This window comes from Plectropomus leopardus, chromosome 12 (assembly GCF_026936395.1).
Source record: "Plectropomus leopardus strain MGB_pleo_1.0 chromosome 12, ASM2693639v1, whole genome shotgun sequence".
NCBI lineage: Eukaryota > Metazoa > Chordata > Actinopteri > Perciformes > Serranidae > Plectropomus > Plectropomus leopardus.
Window position 1 is genome coordinate 19,321,668 of NC_142187.1, and position 22,324 is coordinate 19,343,991.

Here is a 22,324-nt window from a genome sequence, read left to right on the forward strand (position 1 = left end):
TGCTCTCCAGCCACTCAGTTAAAGCAGTTACACTCAATATGAGGCCCAGGGGAGTTTCTAGAGTTTGAGGACATAATGGGGGCTTAGCCTGGACCTCAGTAGGAGGTCCTTTTGCTATTTTTTTTCTTTTTTCAGGAAAATGATCTTTTTTTTTTTTCTTTTTTTTAATGTACTCTACACTGATCTTTTTTTTCTTTCTTTCCAGGAATTAACTATGAATTGTGATGTTGAAAACATTAGAGTGAAATGAATGTGAATAGAATGACAGCATGTTTTGTTTTTCTTGTTTCAAATGTCACACTGATGACCAAGGGTTGGAACCACTGCACATAAAATACCAAATGTAAGCTATATATGTTAATTAAATCAAGCTCCACCAAGACCAGCAAAACAGTTATATGTTTCTTTAACACGGATGCATCCATATTAATGAGCTATTAATCTAATGTGCAGACACAAGGCCCATTTCTTTGCATGATTAGTGCTTTTACCTGAAGTATATTTTGTTGTTCTGTACTGATAGATAAGCAAGGTTTTGAAAGTAGGACTTTTAATGGAGTATTTTCATGTTGTATTGGAACTTGTACTTAAATAAAAAGTTGGAATACTTTTTCCATTTCTGACTTTTTGGACATAATTTGTAAGAAAATAGATTTAACATATTTAACATGAAACACATTGTATATATTCTTAATGTATTCTTCCTTATGTGTATCTCTTGTTCATTGTAGCATTGCACACACATTTATATTTTTAACTTACATACTAGTTTAATACATTGTATTGTAACATAGGGCACAATGAAATATTTTACACACTTTACACACTCAGCACATGATCCATATTGTAATTTAAATATTCACACATTAGTGCTAATTGTCTGTTACTGTATTTGTTCAATAAAGTATTTCAGATTCTTAAAAACCTAGAGATTGTTTAAAAAAACACAACATTCACTGCAAAGGTGAGAAATGTCATGTATTTTCCTGCAGATGGTAGTATCACACTGCTGTTTTCAAATGGCTTTTCTTCCTCTGTAATGTTCATTACCACTATCAGAAGCACGTCCCATTTCATTATCTGATGTTGAAAAGTCGTCTGCAGCTAATGAATTTGGCTCACAGTGGCAATCAATCGCACCACAAAACCTGTGCCATCTATCACTGGAAGCACAGTGGTGTGGACATTAAGTGCCCGTTCATCTTCACTGACAAGAGTTGCGTTTTTTTCCTGTGTCACCTCAGTGGCTCTCACACTGTTGCGCTGCCTCCCTGTGAGACTCATCTTCTCTGTGAAGAGCTCACAGAGGGAAGTTCAGTGCATCAAGTGCCATTCTATCAACTTAATGCACATCCCACCACTTCACATTCACTGAACTGTAATCAGCTGTAATAAACTTGGCCAGTGAGAGCTGTCTTGTCTGCAGGCTCTTTAACTTTATTTTCAATCCGATATTATGTAGAAATAACCAGTTATCTCCAAAAATTTAGAGCACTTAAGAGTCTCTTCTTCCATTTCTAACCACGTCAAAGGCACACTGCAGTTGTTCATTAAATATAATGTTGAGGATGATTTGGTGGCACAGTGCGCTAAAACAGGATGTGCTCATCAGTAAAGCATTGGAGTCCACTGTTTTCTGTACTTTTTCTGTACTTTTTGTGTACCTTTTTTTTTCACTACACACAAAAATTGTGGTTTCTAAGCGGTTCTTTGACGTGGGTTTAGGTTTAGGTTGTTTTTTTTTTTTACAAAAAGAAGTAGAAATTGTCTGAAGCCATCGCCATAAATGTGAATATTTTGAGGTTTCTTTTCTCCTCTGAATATCTGGGCTGTAGGCTAAACAAGACGTCATCTTGGGCTTTGTGAAACACTCACTGACATTTTTCTCTGTTTTCTGACGTTTTATAGACTTAACAACTCATTGATTAATCAAGAAAATAATCAACATATTAATCAACTGGAAAATAATTAGTTGAAGCCCTTTTTAAATCAAATGTAACCCTTTAACACTTGGCTTGACATTAGTTTACATATACAGGCAGTGAGCAACTTGGGAAGGAATGTCCAGCAAATAGCAAAAAAAAAAAAAAAAAAAGTGGAAGTTGACAAGAAAATGATATGAAAATTCACTGGGTAAGATGATATGATATTATAAAAAATGGGAAAATTATATGGATGAGTCTTATCATTATATATTACATTTTTTTCCTTTTTAAAAATTTAATTTTTAGAACTTTCTCAAGGTCATTTTCTTTGTTTATTTTTGTTTTTTACTTTCACAAAAGCTATGTGGGTGTTTTTTTTCTCACCTGAACCCAATGACTAACCTGAGAAATATGAGCTATTTGAAAAATATTCTGCACATACTCTCCAGCTGGGGTCTGATAACAGCCTATACTGTACACTGTAGGTTTGACGCTGCATCATAATTATGTAACCCTCAGCTCGCTGGCAACAGTTAAGGTACAGTAATGTGACTGGAGCCATAAAACATTTCCAAGATTTTCATTCCACACGTGTCTGCAGGAGAAAAAAATAAAAATATATATATTTGATTTTGGATAGGATGCGGACACCGTGGATCCGACTGGAGATGCGGAGAATAATTTGCCACAGATTCCTCTGCATAGTGGAGGCACTATCACAGACCACGTGAGAGGAATATTCAATGACGGTCCCCGACAGACCGGTTCATCTCTGCTGGCACTCCTCTGCTGCTGACATGGACTCTTGGACTCTGTGTTTTCTCAGCTTCCCACGAACGGACGCGGAGGGAGGGCGACACTCTGTCTGAATGTAACCTTTCATCTTTTGCCTCTTCTTTTTCTGTTTCTTTTTTTTTTTCTTTTTTTGGTTTTTCTTCTCTCCTCCACAAGTCAAACACTCAGAGGTGGGGGGGATGGCTTGGCCGTGCATCAGCAGAGTGTGCTGCCTGGCTCGCTTCTGGAACCAGTTCGACAAATCGGACCTCTCCGTGCCGCTCACCATCCAGAACTACTCGGACATCGCGGAGCAGGAGGTGCGGTCCGTCACCAAACAGGTCTCCGCCTCGGAGCGCGCGCACGGGAATAACTATTCGACCCCGGACCCGCGTGCCGCCGGCGATCCTCATGCGCCCAAAGATGGCACGGCAGGGACCCGAGGGTCTTTCAGGGCGCGCAAAGAGCCCAGCTACAAGCCCCGGGAGGACTACCACCCGCCCGGAGTACCTTTCCCCAGTGTCACCCAGTACAAGCAGGATTTCAAACCCTGGCCCATTCCCAGGAAGGAGAATTTCCCGTGGATTAGTAACGGGGGCAGCAGGGCAGACGGTGTTTCGGACAGCCCGGTGAACAGTTACCACAGCCAGGCACCGCCGGGGGACAGAGAGGAGCGGGGCAGGGGGCAGAGGTGGGGAGAGCAGCAGGTGATGGAGGGGAGCAAAACCAGCTCCTACAGGTAGGACATGCCATCCTCTGTAACACTGACACTGAAATTACAGCCCGCGGGCCAAATCTGGGTTCTGGGTGCCCACCCCCCGACCATTTTCTTATTCACAATAAAAACAGAGCGATTCACACAGGGAATTGTTTTTGCACTTTAAGTAGGTTATACATAAGGTGCCAGAGAGCATAAAACAGCATCAAAATATTGCTTGTTTATAAAAAAAAAAGGTGCTAGTGGAGGATCCCCCACACCCCCTGACAGAGGTCCTAACTGAGCCCCTAATGTCCTGAAATCCTAGAAATGTCCTAAAAGTCTAGAAACGACCTAAAATCCAAAAATTGTCAAAAAACATCCTAAAAATCTAGAAACGTCTTAAAATCCCACAAATGTCCTAAAAATCCTACAAGCATCATAAAATCCAAGAAATGTCCTAAAATCTAAGAGATGGTATTAAATCCTAGAGACGTCCTCAATCCTAGAAATGTCCTGAAATCCTAAGAATGTTCTAAAATCCTAGAAATGTCTTCATATTGCAGAAATTACGTAAAATCCAAGAAATGTCTCAAATTCTAGAAATGTCCTAAAAACCTAGAAATGACCCAAAAACCTAAAAATGACATAAAAACCTAAAAATGTTCTAAAATCCTACAAACATCGTAAAATCCAAGAAATGTACTAAGATTTGTGAAACATCCTAAAATCTTAGAAACATGTATGGGGGTGCTGCGACTGGCCCCTGGCATTTGCAGAAGTGGCCATCAAGTAAAGCAAGTTGAGTATACCTGCTCTATTACCTGTTTCAGCACCTGTCGCTGTCCACTGCATCTGACTGCTGAAGCAGTCAGGATGGGCACAGCGTGTGTGTGTGTGTGTGTGTGTGTGTGTGTGTGTGTGTGTGTGTGTGTGTGTGTGTGTGTGTGTGTGTGTGTGTGTGTGTGTGTGTGTGTCTGCGTGCGCAGGAGTGATTTTGCTCCATGTGGTAAATGTGGGGAGGCTAACTGTCCAAAGAGAGTAACAGAGACAGAAATAATCAGGGCTACATCTAAGAAAAGAAATAGGCCTGAGCAAGTGTATGGTGTGAGGCAGGAAGCCAAGGAGGAATTTTGCTTTTGTAACAATCAGGGGAAGTTTTGGCTTAGCAAATAAATGTACTGCTGGAGCAGCAAGGACATTTAAGAAAAATGGCATAAACCAAGTGAGCCTTCTTTTACTTCTTTTAAGGAATCGTTCTTGGCAAAAGTTGCATCATACGATCACATCTCTGTCAGTTGTAAGAAAGGGACTGAGAAATATGTGGATATATGGAGAGACTACTTGGACTACATGGCTAATGTGGAAAGATCTTGATGTAAATTGCACACTATGCACATATTACTGACACACACTCTTTGTGTGTCTGAAAACTAATCAGCTGCTTGCTAATTATATTAGATCATGGTGCATATCAATGTTTTAGAGTTATTTTTGTCTCATTATTATTATAATTACTATTACTACTATTATTGTTTATTCATTTACTTTTTTCTATACATATAGGAGTCATTTGTGACATTTTTATGTAAAAAAAAAAGTTAAATAAAATGCTAATTACCAGAAAACTGACAAAATTGCAGATAAAAAAAGGGACTTAGGAGGAGTTAAGTTTCTGGAGAAGTTGTGCAGCAGCAGTTGAGAGAAGCTTTTTGGCTCCATCAACCACCTGGAAAATAGAGAATTTATGGCAGAGTGGGTGGGAGGGAGTTATCATTATTTTATTTACTAAGTGGAGACTTAAGTTTAAATCCAGTAATGTAAGTTGACTGTACTGCAACATATTGTATGCCAACCACCATTAAATACTACAGGAAAAGAAGAAGGAGAAGTCATGAAAACTGCGGGATGGTGCTGATGTCTGCTTTGATGCTTAATTAGATGTGTTTTAATAGTTCATTGACTTCCAGGGTCGACCCAGCAAGCTTGCATGGAGATAGGGGTCATCAATAATTCTCTTACACATTTCATATTCATATAAGAGAGAGCTAAAGTATGAATATTTGATTTTTTTTTGGGGGGTTTATTTTAGGTTATGTGGACTGGAAGTTTTAGAGCAGTGATTCACAGTTTCTTTTTTTTTTTGTCTTATGATCCTTTAAAGAGAAGAAATGATATTTCTAGCACTTCTATGTTACATGACTTACAAGCCTTGGGACCAAAGAGTGATTTCAGATTTACTTATTTTAGTAGATTTTATTTGGTCCAGCCCCTTGGTAGATTTACATAAATAACTTATAGTAGGCCTAATTAAAGGAGTATTCTGGTGTTTAAAGTTGCTTGGCACAAAGTTTCAAAAAGCACAGGCTGAGATATATGGACTTTTAGTCACAGTTCAAGTGCCTAAAACACTGCATCCTAAACATGCTGACATCTTGCATACTGCACCTCTCTGTCTTAAACCCAGTCCAAGACATCTGCAGGGTTTTAGTTTAAGTTAAGCACCCCCCATGACAATTAAACTGATCTTTCACATGTACACTCAGTAAAATGTGCTGACTGAATATAAACCAGGATTCTGTGGCTGTATTGACTATTAATTATTTATAATGTCTTCAAAAACATATTTCACTGCACTGTTTGGCTGTGTTATAAGAGTTTGTGAATGGAAAGTAGGTGCCACACTGTTTACTGTATTGTATAAACACAGGCTGAAAAAATGAGATCAAACTGTAAAGCTTGGTAGAGCTGATCAAATATAAGCCAAGATTCTGTTGTTGCGTTGCCTGTGTCTTGCCTCAAATGTTTTCAGAAACATATTTTAGTGTACTGTTTAACTGTATTGAAAGATCGTTTGCTCCATAGTGCTACTGGATGGGAAACTTGCATAACATCATCCACCAGCAGGAGGGGGTTTATTGTTCTGGTGCATAGACTGTATATAAAAATGGATGACGTGCCCCCACTTAACCCTGCTATGCTTAAGTGAGGATAACATATGTGGGATACGGGCGCGTTCAGAGCCGGAGTCTGTGTAGTAGTGATGGAGGAGTTCCCGCTAAAACACCCATCTGACCGATTGCGAGCAGCCCCGTTGAATACGAGCGCATGGATTGGCTGTCACAGCTGTCAGTCATGGTAAAAAATCCCCTTTTTGTAGAATTTAATAACTAATGAAAACCGAACTTATCATAAATACGATCATTTGAACAAGTGATCATCAGGGTGATGAGAACTACCTTCAGTGACAGAAACCATCTTTGGGGTAAAAAGTATTTGGCGTGTACTTTTAGTTTTTAGTTTAGCCTATGTCCCATTCACTAACATGAAGGGGCGGGCCTTAGGACCTATACTGCAGACAGACACCAGGGGGCGATTGAGATTGAAAAGTCACACTTTGGGGGAGCTGTCATGTTGTCCATCTTTATGTACAGTCTATGGTCTGGTGTGGCGCTGTGCACTCTGGTAGTTGTAGGTAGGGGTCGTCGACAGATTATGGGCCTGGCCGATTATTGGGATCGATATTTGGCATTTTGCAGATTATCTGTATCAGTGTTTTATTCTAATGATAGCATATAAAATTAATTAAACAGTGCAAAGAAAGTGTTAGCATGGGAGGAACTTTAACTTTCTTAAACCTCAGGAAGCTATTTTTATTTATTCCCTTTTTTATAGAAATTTTCACTAGACTTTATTAAAAGAAAGTTGCTGGGAACTTGCTGTATATGATGTAGAACATTTTACTTTTGATTTAACATTTGCTAAAGGCATTTAAACACATTTTTTGTTAGAGTTAGTAAAATTCCAAATTCTAAATATTGACAGAAAGATTTTCATTTTTATTGTAAATGCATATTAGTTCCAAATATCGGTTATCGGTCTCATTAACTACTAATACTTGGTATCGACATCGGCCCTGAAAATCCAATATAGGTCAACCCCTAGTTGTAGGTTTATAGGTTTTTTTACCACTTCAGCAACAATGAATGCCACAGTCCTTTTTCTTAGATATCTCTGGTCATTTAGCACCAGTTTCAGAAGAATGTGCATCTTTTTTACAGCAAGCACAGCCCAGTTTCATGAAAATACCATCTTTCAGGCAGTGAAACACTAAAACAAGCCTGTAATGAGTCTCCATCAGCCACCTGATGCATGTCTCCTCCTCCAGGCAAGAGTACAGGCCGTGGACAGGGGCGAAACCAGCCAAAAGTGCGAGGAAAAATCCTCCAGCTCAATACTCCAGCCCTGGGACAGAGGCCACCCATGTCCCACGAGAGACCAGCTACCAGGCTGCCTACAGTGCGGAGGGCTACAGGTCCTTAGGGCTGCATCAGGGGGAGCACAATATCCCATCTGCTGCCTCCAACATACAACCTGCTACTGTCCCCCAGCCCGTCCCCACGGTCCTGCAAGCTGGCAGCTCACCCGTCCCCTCTAGCCTCCAGCAGAGCGTCCCGCCTGAGAGGACCGAGCTCAGTACATCCAAGGGAGAGGTAAGCAAAGACAGAAGTGTTGCCCAAATGGGGTACTTTCACAATCATTAGAGCTCAGAAAAAGAGCTCGCTGGAGGAGCTACAGGTTTAAATTGCAGCATGCTCCTCCTGAAAGTCATCTTCTCTCAGCTCCCTGGTGGCCTGTTGCTGTCGGGGCGTTTTGGAAAAGAGACACAGCATTCTGTCCCTAAGCAGCTCAAAGTGACCCAGCTGTTTAAAACAGGCCATGTACTGTGTTAGGTAACACTCTGCTGGTGCCACACTCATTACTTTGACCTGAATAGAGTAGGCTTGATGAGAACAAAAAAAGAGTAAATGCGTGCTTTTTTTCCAAATGTGGTCCATTTTGGCCAGAAAACAGAACAAATCTGTAGACAAATATATTGACGTCTGTCTAACAATTAGTCATTATTGTGATTTTATTTTAACATTTAGAGGGAAAATGTAAACTGATTTCGTTAAATATAAAAATGTTAATTTGTAGTTTGTATTTGCCGTCTAAATTATGAAGGGTCAAAGTTTTTATGGCCTAGAGACGCTGCTATAATACAGTACAATGAAAAATAGTAGAATAGATTATTAATACAGCGGCAACTTTTTGCCATGATATAATCAAGTAATGGAAATCAATGAAATCATGGTCCCTCTGTGTGTGTGTGTGTGCAATTTCTTTTAAAAAACAAAAGAAAAGAAAAGTGGGGAGTAGGGGTTGGGGCAATGAGCAACTTAGAAAGAAATGTTCCACAAATTGCAAGAAATTAGTGGATTTAGAGAATTATTTAAAATAAATACATAACTAAATGAAATAAAAGAGAAAAGCCAGGGGAAAATGATATTTATAGCTAATAATCATAATTACATATTTAAAATTAAACAACTTCAAAAAAGTGCTTTAAAAACGTAAATAATTTTATGTTTTTAAAGCACTTTTTTGAAGTTGTTTAGATCTTTAAAAAAAAAAAAAAAAAAAATATATATATATATATATATATATATATATATATATATATATATTCTAACTAAACACTTGCTAATTTGTGGGTCATTTCTTATTTTTTTGTTTAGGAGACCTAACCCTTTCAAACCAGGGCAAATTGGCTTGATTTTTTTCAAAAACACGAGAAGAACACTATGAGCAACATTAGAAGAAATGACCCGAATATTATCATGAAATTAGTAAAAAAGTACAAGAAAATTACCTGAAAATCAGCACAAAAACAACCATAAAAACAAACAAATGTGTCATGAGCCTCTTTTGCGTCTGCGACACCAGCTTGTTGTCTAAACTCACCGGAGCAGCATGTTGCCACTGTTGTTTGGTTCTGTATAAAAGATGTAACTGCAGCATAAAGAGGGGACTTTGTAGCGGCCCTATAGCGCGATCTCTGTGTAAAAAGGGCTACAGATAAGATCTGAATATTGTATTAAGCTCCTTTAATATGGTCATGGATAAACTGGCAACAGCTGAAAAAATCACCCAAATATTCATACAACTTTACATTTTGTCCCAGATTGTGATTGAGACACACAGACAAAGAACCAGAAGCATAACTAACCACACAAGGCGAGAGGATTTGCTCAGGAAGCCGAGAACTCATCAGTTCTGTCAGGTTGTTCCAGATTATCGGATAAACTGGGTGAGGGGACACGTCCCTCTTTCCTCTCTCTGTCCCCTCCCTGGATGCTTTGACTCAGGTCAGCCGTTTTTTTGCGTGACAGTAAGCGAGACAGTTTTGGGGAATCTCCAGAGGTTTAGTGCCATCCCTCTTCCCCGCCCTCACCCCTCAGTGCCATCTGCCAGGGCTGTGGCTGGTCCGGGCTGGGCTGGGTCAGGCTGGTTTGTGTGTTTGCAAACTGTGCAGCGATAAATCTCCCACTGAAAGGTATCTGGGAAGGTAAAAAATGTATTTTTGTGAAAAAAAAGTTGTTTGCAGGACTGTAGCTACCACTGAGGACACCTAGGTCGTCTATTTGTTTTAGGAATCTGGGGGAAGTTTAAAGTCTGCTTTAGTGAATGTTTCGTAGGCAGATGCCAATATTTTGTAGACTCAATATATTCAAAGTTTTTAGCTAATAAGTAATAAGGATTTATTATTTCCCAAAAGCTTTTATTTCCTGGCAATGTGCACAGCAAAATGCTCTTATTTGACTAAATTCACATATTTAAAAGTGACCTATTCTGCTCATTTTTGGGTTCATACCTGAATTTTGGGTTCTACTGGAACATCTTCACATGCAATAATGTTTGAATCTGTTTAAATCAACTTTATTGTCCTTATAATGTCTGTGTTCAAACACTATTTTACAACCTCTGACCAAAAGCTCTGTTTTAACGCCTCTCTCTTTAAGCCTCCTCTCCCAAAAAAAGCTTAGTCTGCTCTGACTGGTCAGCGTTCAGCGTCTGCAGCGTCACAGCAGAGAAGTTACAGAGAATTGTGGCACTTTTTACTGTGAAAAATAACCAATAAAAGCTTCTCAACACAGCAGGATCTGTATTAGCAGGAATATGACCTGAAATCGGGGAGAAATTAACAAAACTGGTAACCAATACTACAGGATTCCCTGATTTTGGCATGTAGCTACATGTAGCAGTGTGGGCTACATAATGTAAACACTTGGGAGTCGCATGTCTGGAGCAGATGACCATATTAAGAGATCTGTCACTAGCTATTGGAATATAAAATATGAAATAAAAATATCAGAAACAGAGTATTGGGGGGTTTTGCTCACAAGAATTACTTTAACATACATTTGCTTTATTATTTAAAACTTTAGCCACGTTTTTAATATGAACATCTAACATTGTAACATAATTTATATGACAGAAAAAAAGTAAAAGTATGATAGCTCCCCTTTAAAAAGTTATTGCATTATCTGAAAAAATGCATTGTCCCAGGGATTAAAACATGGCTGTTTATCTTTACTCATGAGAAGATTTTCAGAGGACACACAATCGTGTTGGGAAATTATGTTTACACATGGATTAAATGAATAAATCAAATGTGAAAATTCATGTAATTTAAAGAAAATTGAGATAATTTTTGGTGTTGGGTTGGGGTTTTCTTGATGAAGGGAGACTAATGACCTCCATATTTCTAGAATCCTAACTGCCGTCTGCTGTGTTTACCCTCAGGCCTGCAACTTCAGAGGTTTAGTAAATTAATGCATTAGGAAAATAACTGACAATTTGCATAATTTTTAGACTAATGACTGCTCTATTAAGCCTTCGTGTCCCTCAATATCCTGCGTGGCGGTGATGGAGGTCGAAGTGAGAGATGTCAATGGCGGGACACAGTCTCTATTAATAACAGTGGCCCAGTTGGAGTGAGAGTTCACGGCACATTAAGGAGGGATGTGCTGCTGGCAGTATGTGGGGCTGTGGGACTGAACACCACAGTCGATATTAACACACACACACACACACCACCTCAAGCACACACACATATGTGCGGTTTTCATGCATTTTCATCAGCTATACCAGAATCTGCCAGTGTGACACAAACCAGCCTGGCAGCAAATCAAGTTGATCTTAGATAATCCACCCCAGTCACCAACGGCCCACTCTCTGCCGACTCATTATTGACTCACCAGCCCCCTGCAGAGGTGTCTGACCAAGCATTACACATCCCACTCCAGTATGCATTACACTGGGTCACGGCTCTCCGCTGGTATTCGTCTTCGAGGGCATTCGGATTCAGTAAAATAAATGACTACACAAAACTGTGTTATCACCAGCAGGCCAGGCGTCCTCATGGAGCAGAACCGAGTGACTGTATTCTATTCATTAAAAGATTTAATGGTTAAGTCCCAAATAAGCTGCTGAAATCAGAATAAATCTGCTCTTGATGATAAAGAAGTTGGGCAGCCATGAAATTCTCATTATTGCTCAAATCAATCTGTCAAATTGTGCGCTCCCCCACCTATAACACATCAAATCCATCTCAACAGATAAAAGCCGTCTCTAATTTCATGACACCCAGCAGACAATTGACCGATTAGGACACGCTGATGCTTTGCAAGCGAGATGTGTTTTCTTGAACTCGCTGAACTCGCAAACCTAATTTAAAACATCCGAGAGGTTGGTGCGAGCTGTCGAATAGGAGAACGAACGTCTGTTAAACCTGGAGCCAGGCTTGTCCAACTTGTCGGGCTTAAATGAGTGCAGCGCTGAACTCGCCGCACTTTAGTGTGCGTGTTAGGAATCAGGCCTGGCAACTGCAACACAAGGCAAACAGATTTGCAAGGATGGGCTGTATAATCCGGTGTGTGTGTGTGTGTGTGTGTGTGTCAGGGATGAGCAAGACAAAACCGCTGAATAGGGAACACATTAAGCATGCAGAGTGGAAACTTCAGCAGGAAACTCTTGCTATGACAAATTCTTGGTTGTTGTATTATAGTCAGCTTAGAAGCAGCCGCTCCCCCGAGATTTAAGATTGTACTCAGAGCTCACGGGCAGCCAAGCTTAAATTCTGAATACAATGTATAACAGTGCTGTGTTTTCGTATGGCAGTAACACAGATGCACAGCAGAGGGATGGAAATGCTGCTCACAATGGCTTTAAACTGCAGAAAGAGGATAGAAAGCCTTCGGGGGACAATGCAGCCTAAAATTCACGTTCCAGTTACCTCTGTTTTCTTTCTTCTCTCTCTGTATCTAACCAGGGGCGGAGCCAGAAAAGGGTGGCACAGGCACCCTATGGAATCTGATCGACCCTCCCTCACCTGCCCAAACAACTAAAAACATTACAAAATACGTGAAACAAATTCAAAATGAGTCAAACAATTAAAAATGACACGGGTGTGGTTGTAGCCGTTTGTGTCAGTGTGGGGATCTTTGTCCTTAATATATGATGGAAGGGTGGAGGAGTGAATTTGACGTTAATTGCAGTTACAGTTACACAGAGAGAATACCATAACTAATAAGGCACGGCACGGTACGGCATGACAGAACACGACAAGACACCATAAGATAAAACACAATACGGTACGATAAGAGACTATTAAAAGTTAACAATTTATAACAATAAATAATAATAATAATAATAATAATAGGTATGAACCCAATACTATTTTTACTAATTTTATGAACTTGCCCCCCTTCTTTAATGTTCAAAGCTATATTTTCCTTAGGTCTAACTCAGAAAAACAGGGGCCAGATTAGATAATGTGAAAACACCTGGAGGAGGCTAGCTGCTTCTCGCATTATATGGGTTACTAAAATACAATCGGTCATTAGCTTGTTTACCGTCTGTTGATTAGAGAATATTACTGTCACATGTGTAGCTCCTACATAGTGCATGTCTACATAGTAATCAATATTCCCACTATCATGAGGTGAAAAATGCAAAGGGATCTCGCTCAATTAACCATTATTGTGTGGTGGGCCGCACGAACAACATGCTAAGGGCCATTTAAAATCGGTCCCTGCCTGGTTCATAGCCTAAAATTGGCATTTTCTCTCTGTCAACTGCACGTATGCTGAAAAAGTGATAAAAGTGATGTTCATTTGTTAGAATCATCTTGCTGAACAGATCGTGTAATTAAAAAACTTTTGTTTGCCGCAGAGATTATTTTCTGCAGTGATCCAAAATGCTTTTTGTTGAGGAAATGGCGACGTTAACTTCCGTGTCGGCCTGCAGAAAATCATCGTCCCTGCAGCACTCTATCCGAAAGTTTCTAAACCTGCCGCTGCAGTTACCCCCTTCATTCCTTCATCCATTGTTTTTCCTCTTTCCCTTTTTTTTTCGACATCCCCCCCCTAGCCAGGCTTGTCTCCTTGTTTTTCTCTCATCTTGTCTTTCACTTGGACCTCTTCCCTTTTCCCACGCTGCCCGGGACTACAGACGGGGAGTCCTGTGCCAAGTTGGCAGGACTCTGGCGGGGAGGAGAGGATTGTATTGAGAGCAGGGGAAAGGCAAAACAAGGTTGAGGGAAAAGAGGCAAAGCAAGAGGAAAGGATGAGGAGAGAGAAGGAGATGCAGCGTGTGATAGGTGATCGAGAACGAGAGCGAGAGAGAGCAGTGGGAGAGGGGTTAGTGAGCACCGTTTGATGGATTATTTGTTAAAGTGCAATGTTGCACCGGTTTGCAGTCTTCTTTGGCACCAATCTAATTTAGGAGAGAGGCAGACCTGGCTGCTTCATGAAGCAGAAAAGCCGGAGTCTGTGTGTATTAGTGTGTGTGTGTGTGTGTGTGTGGGAGGGGGGAGGAGGTGAATACACTCACACACCAACATGACTTGCTGAACAACATGAACCGCCTTCCCTGCCACCCACAGCGCTGTACAGTCACATTCAAAGCTGGAGCAGCAAGCCGTCAATCTCTCCTAAGACTCCAGGGGCCAGCTGCATTAACGATGTGTACACACAAAAAAAGTTCGTCCGCCTTTTCCCAAATATTAACTGGCATTTATAAAGGAGAAATGTGCAATATGCATTCCTCAGAGCAGTGTACCCTGGCTGAGATAGCTGCAGGTGAGATGATAAGAAGGAGATTAAATATAAGTTGAGAGACAGAAAACAATGTTTAAAGGTGCATTTATAAAGTTAAAGCCTCCAGAGATGATTATTGTATTACATGCCATAAATGTTGGCAGAGCGTTTACTTCTGAATTTAATGTTCATTGCACAGTGTAATGGCTTCAGAGCAATGAAAAAACTCTATCACAATTGGTTTTCTATTAGCTTAGCTTTCACTATGCTATTCTGCCTGCCTCTGGGTACAATCTCCTGAGAAAAATGAAGGATCAATGTACGGCACAAAAGGACGCACGTCAACCACTGCGCAGCAAAAGCAGGATGAGAACTAAGCTGTTTGTTTTTCCCGATCCAGAGCGAGCTATCTGCAGCAAAGGAGAAATGTTGCAGTGAACAGGTGATTTTGTACACAGCAGCAGTAGAAATGGCAGAGGGTGGTCTGTTTGTGATGTTACTGTAACAGTTACTGTAGGGAATGTGAAATGAATTCTGCATTATTTGCCGTGAATGTTATCAAAGTAGGGTGAGAAGCTGCCACATAGCTAAAATCTTGCAACCATCTTGCGTAAAACCCCTAACCTGCAGTTCCAACCTATATTTTGGCTGAGTTACTTCTCAAAGCAGTTGAATGTAGGTGATCTGTGAGGAAGTCCATAGCAAATGGTCAAAATCAAGTAACGTTAGGTTACAGAAATGATCAGTTTCTTTTATTTTAAAAACAAAATAAAATATAGCTAAATTTTGGTGACAGGAAAACAGCATGGTTTTTCGTGTGGGTTTTTTTTTCTTTTTTTTTCCAAATAATTTTGAATTTTTGAGGTGTTTCTTTTTAATATAATTAGGGGTTGGGGTTTCTATTTTTTTTATATATAATTTTGAGGTTTTGTTGTGTGTTTTTTTCTGTTTTTGATTATTTAATTTTTGTTGTTTTTCTCTTTATAATTTAGAGTTTTGGGGTGTTTTTCTGTTGTTGTTTTTTCTTTAATAATTCTGAGTTTGTGTGTTTTATATACTTTGGGGGAGTTGGGGGTGTCTGACTGTTATATATTTGTTTTTTAATAATTAGGAATGTGGAGGGATTTCTAATAATTTTGATTTCTTTTTCTTTTTCTAATAACTGTGAGGTTTGAGTGTGGTTTTTTTTGTTGTTTCTTTAAAGATTTGTCTGCATTGGGAACTTTTACTTAACTGCTAGAAAGAATACAGAATAGGCAACTTTTTTTCTTTTTTTTTTTTTTAAATTGTCATAACCCAGATAGACTTCGGTCAGGGTTTGAGAACAGCTGCCATGAGCAGAACAGGGCAGCACTAAGCAGGAAATAGCAACACAGTCCAGGACGTTAGCGCTCTGACAACAGACCTGATTCTTCCTGACGGCACAGCCCGGCCAGTCTCCTCTCATTTCATGGGTCCAGCGTGAGCACCAGAGCTGCTGCCCTCTCTGGTTTCATCGCTCTGATCACCTTAAAAAGCTGCTGTTACACCTGTCTGTCTGTCTCTCTCTCTCTGTCCTATGTCTCAGGAACATCTGGTGAGGACCAAGCTCCCTCCGAACCCTTCTGCTGTCTTTCAAAGCGGATCAAGGGTCTTCAACATCTGACAGCTGCTCCGAATTTTCAACCATTCCACTTTGATCAGTTTCAGATTTAAGGAATCAACAGGGGAATGATTTGAGTCCATTCCACAACACAAGAATCTATGCAAGGGAATGTGCACCGTTGTGAAGCCTGTGGAGCTGCAGCGTCAGTATCCAAAGTGGAGAAGGATAGATAGACGCCCTTCCTTTTACACTCCTTCCTACCCCCGTTGCTATGGAAATGAACATGCATGTATCTAAATAGTTTTAAACCAAGCTTTTTTTTTTGCAATTATAGATGCACAAGAACCTGGCTGCTCTGTGGGTGTTTGTGTGTGTGAGTTTGCGTGTGTGCACCTGCTGATTTGTCCTTCTGTTGTACATAACGTCGAGTCTGCTCCGATAACGAATGACGTGGTTGTTCGTTAAGTGTGTATGCTTAAGAGTACTATGTTGCCCTTTGGTGTTTCTGCTAGAAATCTGCTAGAAAATAAGTTATTTATTTCCTCAGTATTCAATGAGTTTACTATTTTGAGAAAGTATTGTTTGGTCTATTATTTTGTAAATCTATTGTTAAGGAAAAGAGCAAACATATAATGTAAGTGAAATTACAATAAAAGAATATTAGGTTCTTAGCACTTTCTATGAGATGTCACTTGGCTCTTTTACTCAGCTGTATTTTTTTTATAGTATATAAAATATACAGTATACAGTTCTAGGTATTAGTATTTAGTCATTTAGAGGATTGTATGAATAAAGTGCTAATTTCAATCAACCAAAATTATAACAAAGGTCAGTTATTGTGAATGTAGATTTCTGAAAATAGTAAGTGCCATACTTTTAAAGAAAAATACATTTTAAGCTGTTAAAGTATTTAGGGTAATAACAGGATACATATATTGTCTTTGTATTCAGTGCTTTAGAGGTCAGAGGTCAGAACACTCAAATTACAAAAAACCAAACATTTTGTCACCTCCTGCTCATGTTAGTGGTGTGTAGTGGTTTTGATTGATTTCTGCCTCTAAAGACTACAATGTGTGTGGACGCAATTTTGCTTGTGGTGTGAACAGCCTTGATATTGAATTTAAACGAGTTATTTTGGTAAATATGCTTATATACTTTCAGATTATTACAGGAGGAGATCAACACCACCTTCAACTATGGCTTAAAGGGAAAATTCACTCCAAAATAATAATAAAAGAACAAACATATTGTTCCCTTCTACCTGTAGGGCTATTTGTGTGAGTGTCGAGTGTTGGGGATACTGGCCATAGAGATGTCTGCCGTCTCTTCAATATATGGAACTAGATGGTGCTCAAAGAGCCATACAAATAGACTTGAAAAACTCACATCAAAGTCTGTCTCCAGAAATCACAATCTTGTTTCTCAGGAGCTCACAAAGCACCAGTGAGCTAGCTAATGCTACAGCTCAGCAGAGGAGGACATCATTAATGAGGAAACTGAACCTGAAGTTAAACTCCTCCAAGCTCTCTACAAAGCAGGACTCCATATACAAAAACTGCCATTTTATCTAGCTGAACACGGACTTCCTGGTCTACTGCTGCAGTTGGTTTGTTTGTGTTGTTGTGCCACTTCGGTGAACACAAACTAACCATTTAAAACAACAAAGTCGCACAATAACACAAACTTCATGATTAAGGTATCAGTAAACCAGAAGTTCCTGGGTTCAGTAATGTAATATTATCGCTTTTGGAGTATTAATGGAGTCTGGCTTTAAAGAGGGCTGTTAAACAACAAGGTAAAGCCATGAAAAATATTTAAATATAGCAAACACTTAAACTGATATAGATGTACCTCATACCACCACTATGCAAAAGGTTCAACAGGTTCTACATCACTTGTCCACAATTCAGATTGTTCATAATCATCAATTATGTTGATCAAAAACAACGCAAAGCAAACTAATATGTTCGACGCAACTCACATTTGCAAGAAGTAAGTCAACTTTAGTTTTTCTTTGTTTATTACAAGAATATTGATTATATTTTTGGTTTGCACTGGAACATGAAAATACAATGTTTGGGTAACCTTCTGCACTAATTTGGCTGAACAGGCATCACAACCACTCGGGTGAAACACTTCCACTCATCCAATCATCCACACATTAACATAATGCAAAGCTCCACGTGAAACAGAATTACCAACATCAGCCGACAAAACACGCACGAACACTCACTTACCATTAAAATTCATTAACTTTTGTGATGACTACATCCACTATCCACACATATTCATACACTCACTACTGTTAGGGCATTACTGTTTGCAGCCATTGTTATTAGATAAAAAAATAAAACAGGATTTGAAAACACCATCTATTTCATATTGGTCATATACACTGTGTACATCACATGATTGATACGTTATGGTCGTTAACCAGGACACTTAAAAGCACTTTCAACTGGCTATCAAACCTGTTTCATGAAGGAGAGCGGACAAATGTTGAAAGTGATTTCTTGAATTCGCACTTTGATTCATGTTTCTTATTTTTAATTTGCAGACAGATTATGAAGGGTTATAAAAAAAATCTCATGTCTGACTCTTAAAATGACACAGCTCATGAACAGTTACCACTTCTGAGGAGCCTCTCAAAACAGCACTATTCTAGGAGCCATAATTACCTCTGCCAGGTAACACTGAAACACATCAAAGGATGTTCGCTATGACGAATCACCGGTTGCCATGGCAATGACACCTTTGGAAGAATCTCTCCATTTGCTTTGCCCAAAAGTACCCTCAAGACATTACTATCAGCATGATTTATTGAGAGCTCTTCTACTCAAATGTTCATTAATGTTTTCCGACTTGGTGTGAATCTGTGGTTAAACCTCTGCTGGTAAACTGAATGTGTGACAGCAGGGTGACAGATGAGGGAGGGGACAGCTGTCTGATGTTGTTTTTCAGCCCTGTAAGTCACTCGGGCTTCATTTCCCTGATGACTCGCTGGCTGTCTAGCAGGAAACACTTCATCATTAAAATAATCTTGTTATGAGGTAAGCGAGAGCACAACAGCCGCTCAAGATCAAATAACACGAGTCCCATAATGCTGCTTCTCGATACATTAGGACTAAAATGTGACAATACACCCAGAGTATTAGAAAAATTTGTTATTCTGCTGCTGTGCGGCTGCTGGGAGAAACAAACTGAGCCCTTCTATGATAAAGTTAATTAATACAGTACATTACTTATTACTGTGCAACCTGAGGCAACGGGACGACATCCGGGTGGGAATATTTACACAGTCCGTTCACAGAGACTCTCCGTCATAGCCATGGATGTGAAAAGAGAACTGGATACAGTGTTGGAGGTGGGACCCTGTTCATTCTTATGAAAGTTGCTTAATGAACCATAACACCCAAAAAATTTCCGGGTATTAAATCACGGGGCTCTTCAACATCGTGGCGCCCATAATGTAAGCACACCAGACTTCTGCCAGCTGAGCAGCTAACTTCGCTAACTTGAATGGGCATAATAGGACTTAATTGTGTGGCTTTTCTTAAATTTCGCCTTGATAATAGACTAGCGATGCTAGTTATTAACCATGTATCCGTTAACAGAGAACAAGACTTTTTTACTTTATTTAATAATATTGGTTAGACAGTTAAAAATATGTTTAATATGACATACTAGAGCTATACGGGGAGGTGATGAGACAGCTCCGCTGCCCTGGCTAGAGTCGTACGCTGCCTCCAGGGCAATGCCATGTTGTTGCTTTTGGGAGACGACTACAGCACCCCTAAACAAGCTCATGATCCAGAGGCAGAGGTGGACACTTATATCCCTTTTCCACCCAAATTAGTGCCTGCACGCTTGTTTTTAAAAAATGGGTAAACCTGCTAAAAATAGGCTATAGACTGCTTTCCCCTTGCCAGTAGAGCAGGGCTGTGTACACAGCTCTGGAGCAGACGAGTCCGTCTTACTGTGTGTGTTTACTTATTGGTGCCTTTTTTTGGAACAGGTAAACAGTAGAAAGCAACATGGACACCTGTGAAAACTTTACGATGGTTATTTCTCTTTATATATCTCTTACTGATTCACTCTCTTTCAAACTCGGTGCAGACTAGTATGGATCGATGTTCGAGCGCTGCTTAGGTGGAGACGGAGAGTAATTCGTGGCGGCGCATCATTGCACCTCGCCGGTTAAGGAGCTTAGTGCGTTCACTCGGGTGTTCTGTTCCCATCAACGCCAATCAGTGCCAACACCATTAATACCTGCGTCTACTGCAGAATCATATGTACACTTTCACATTGCATTAGAAAGTCAGATGTTGGCGGGTTTTTTGTGCAGTGGAAATGAGGCTTTATACGAGAGACAATCCAATCCCCCCTCACTGAAAAATAATCCTCTTCACTGATGGAAAGGATCAGCAAACTCTGTTACACAGTATGGTCAGTTCAACATCTGCATAGTTAGCACAAGCTAATGCAGGAGTGGTAAACATCTAAAACAGTCCCAGCAAACTGACATTCACACCAAAACGGCCCGACTCTGTCATTAAACCCAGAAGGTAACATTAGCTGTGTGATGCTAACAGTTAGCCCTGTCACTGTGTGTGTACAGGGCAGGTGGACTCTCAACACAACCATAGCAGTAGTGTCATGACAAGGTGTAACGTGTATTGTATCGACAAATAAAGTGGCAAGGAGATGCTGAGCGAAGCAATATGCCACGTACAGCTCTACAATAAAATAAGACCCCCCCTCACTTGTCGGTTAATGGTTAATGAGGCTATTGCTGACAATAAAATGTCTGAATAAACATCCCTATATCCAGGGTTCCCACACATTTTTACCAATGACTTTTCCTTTCCTTTTCCAGAATATTTTACCAGATTTCCACGACTTTATATAAATAGCAAAAAATTGGTAGGCCAATAAAACAACCACTTTCTAGGCATTTGTTGACAGAGAAACTGCTAGCACTTGCTACCTTTACTTGCAAGTTAGACATTATTGCCACCAATTAGCTGTCTATGCCAAGAGACCAGACCAGCACATACAAGTACAAGTACATACAAGTACTTTACAAAATGTCAAAGGTTGTTTTTGGGGCTAAAAAATAGCCAATTCAATCCATGGTCATGCAGCCCAGATTTTGAATACATCATATTTTGTGCGATGTTCGGCAAGTTTCTGGAATTTTATGGGCATAATGTAGATGAAAGTCAAAACGATGCATATTTAAAATTTTTCCAAAGCTTGCTGTCAATTCCAAAGCATTTCCAGGCCTGGAAAACAATATTTCAAATTTCCTAACTTTTCCAGAAATTTCATTACCGTGGGAACCCTGTATCATATTATCATCATATTAAATTGATCAAATTCTTAGAGTGACATGAGTCATTTCACCAGGGTCATGACCCTCAACAAAATGTATCCACTGATTTACAGACATCTAGACATCCAGTCTTTTTGGGTGCCGTGACATCATGTGATGGGACCCGGAAGTTGTAATTCCACATTTTGGCTGTTATGTCAAATTGGCTTCAAAGGCTGCCGCTGTTCCTTATGGCTTGGTCATAACCAGCAGTCAAAAAGTCCAAGTCCTCAGGTCTCAGTATTTGTCGATTACCAGTCAGTGTCGTTCTTGTTAAGCCTCAATTGTCTTTCGAAAGGTAACCCATGTGTGTGTTGGTGAGGAAGTCACAGGTGGGGATGCTACTGACCGCCTGGTGGATGTTCATGGCTGTGATTTCTCTCGGAGCCCTGCAAAACCCAAAGTTTGGAATTAGAGCACGGTTCAACAACACACAGAAAATATGTTTCAGTCTGCCTGGGACATCACTGGCTGGTTTTTGAATATTTATGACTATTTGTCATAAACAGATTCAGTTCTGAATAAATGCTTTCAGAGGTCTCTTATATCAGTTCAGTCCCCTGATGTCTTACATCATGCAAATGGCACAGAGCACAAAATCCCTCTGGTTAAACATCAGTAAATTCTACTGTCTTTGTCTGCCAAGCATATAATGTCAAAAACATAAAACAATAACGTGCAACTCCTTGTTTTCTGCTGGTGAGGTAAGCTGGTCACAAAGACAGCAGATGTTATCAGTGTTTGCAGGTTTATTACAGAGCAGCAACGCTGCTGTGTTTGGGAAACGCTTGTAAATTAATTTAATGTTGAGCAGTCCTTTTTTATTACTGCTGATAATAAAAGAAAACAGAACTGAACTGAAAGTCAAATGAATTATAATTACTTTTATTTCAGATTAAGTGATCTCTGTGGGATATATGCATCCACTACATCTCTGAACATTATCTAGCGGCCCTGACGCACAGAAATGAGGGTCAGCTGTCAGTCATTGCTGGGCTGCTGATTAGCGACTGTTGTACTAGCTTTTGCGGTGTGTCCCACATCTTT

General features: G+C 39.9%; 2 protein-coding genes across 5 annotated transcripts in view; one reads left to right on the plus strand and one right to left on the minus strand.

Annotated features, from left to right (window-relative positions):
• Positions 1-2,263: 2,263 nt before the first annotated feature.
• Positions 2,264-17,163, plus strand: map6d1 (MAP6 domain containing 1). 2 transcript variants are annotated; one of them, XM_088085404.1, is made up of 3 exons: positions 2,264-3,438; positions 7,565-7,910; positions 8,061-8,240. In XM_088085404.1, exons 1-3 carry the CDS (start codon positions 2,900-2,902, stop codon positions 8,127-8,129), a joined length of 954 nt encoding a protein of 317 aa, XP_087941530.1. In that variant the 5' UTR covers positions 2,264-2,899; the 3' UTR covers positions 8,130-8,240. The 2 variants fall into 2 exon arrangements, with proteins under 2 accessions (XP_087941530.1, XP_042354256.1); XM_042498322.2 differs by lacking the exon at positions 8,061-8,240 and adding an exon at positions 15,886-17,163 and having other exon boundaries at positions 2,335-3,438; positions 7,565-7,889.
• A 737-nt stretch (positions 17,164-17,900) lies between these two features.
• Positions 17,901-22,324, minus strand: part of yeats2 (YEATS domain containing 2) — a 32,949-nt gene continuing 28,525 nt past the window's right edge. For all 3 annotated transcript variants that reach the window (XM_042497846.2, XM_042497844.2, XM_042497845.2), the window contains one exon: positions 17,901-21,666. In XM_042497846.2, coding sequence (XP_042353780.1) covers positions 21,558-21,666 — 109 coding nt within the window. In that variant the 3' untranslated portion in view covers positions 17,901-21,557. The remainder of the gene's footprint in view (positions 21,667-22,324) is intronic.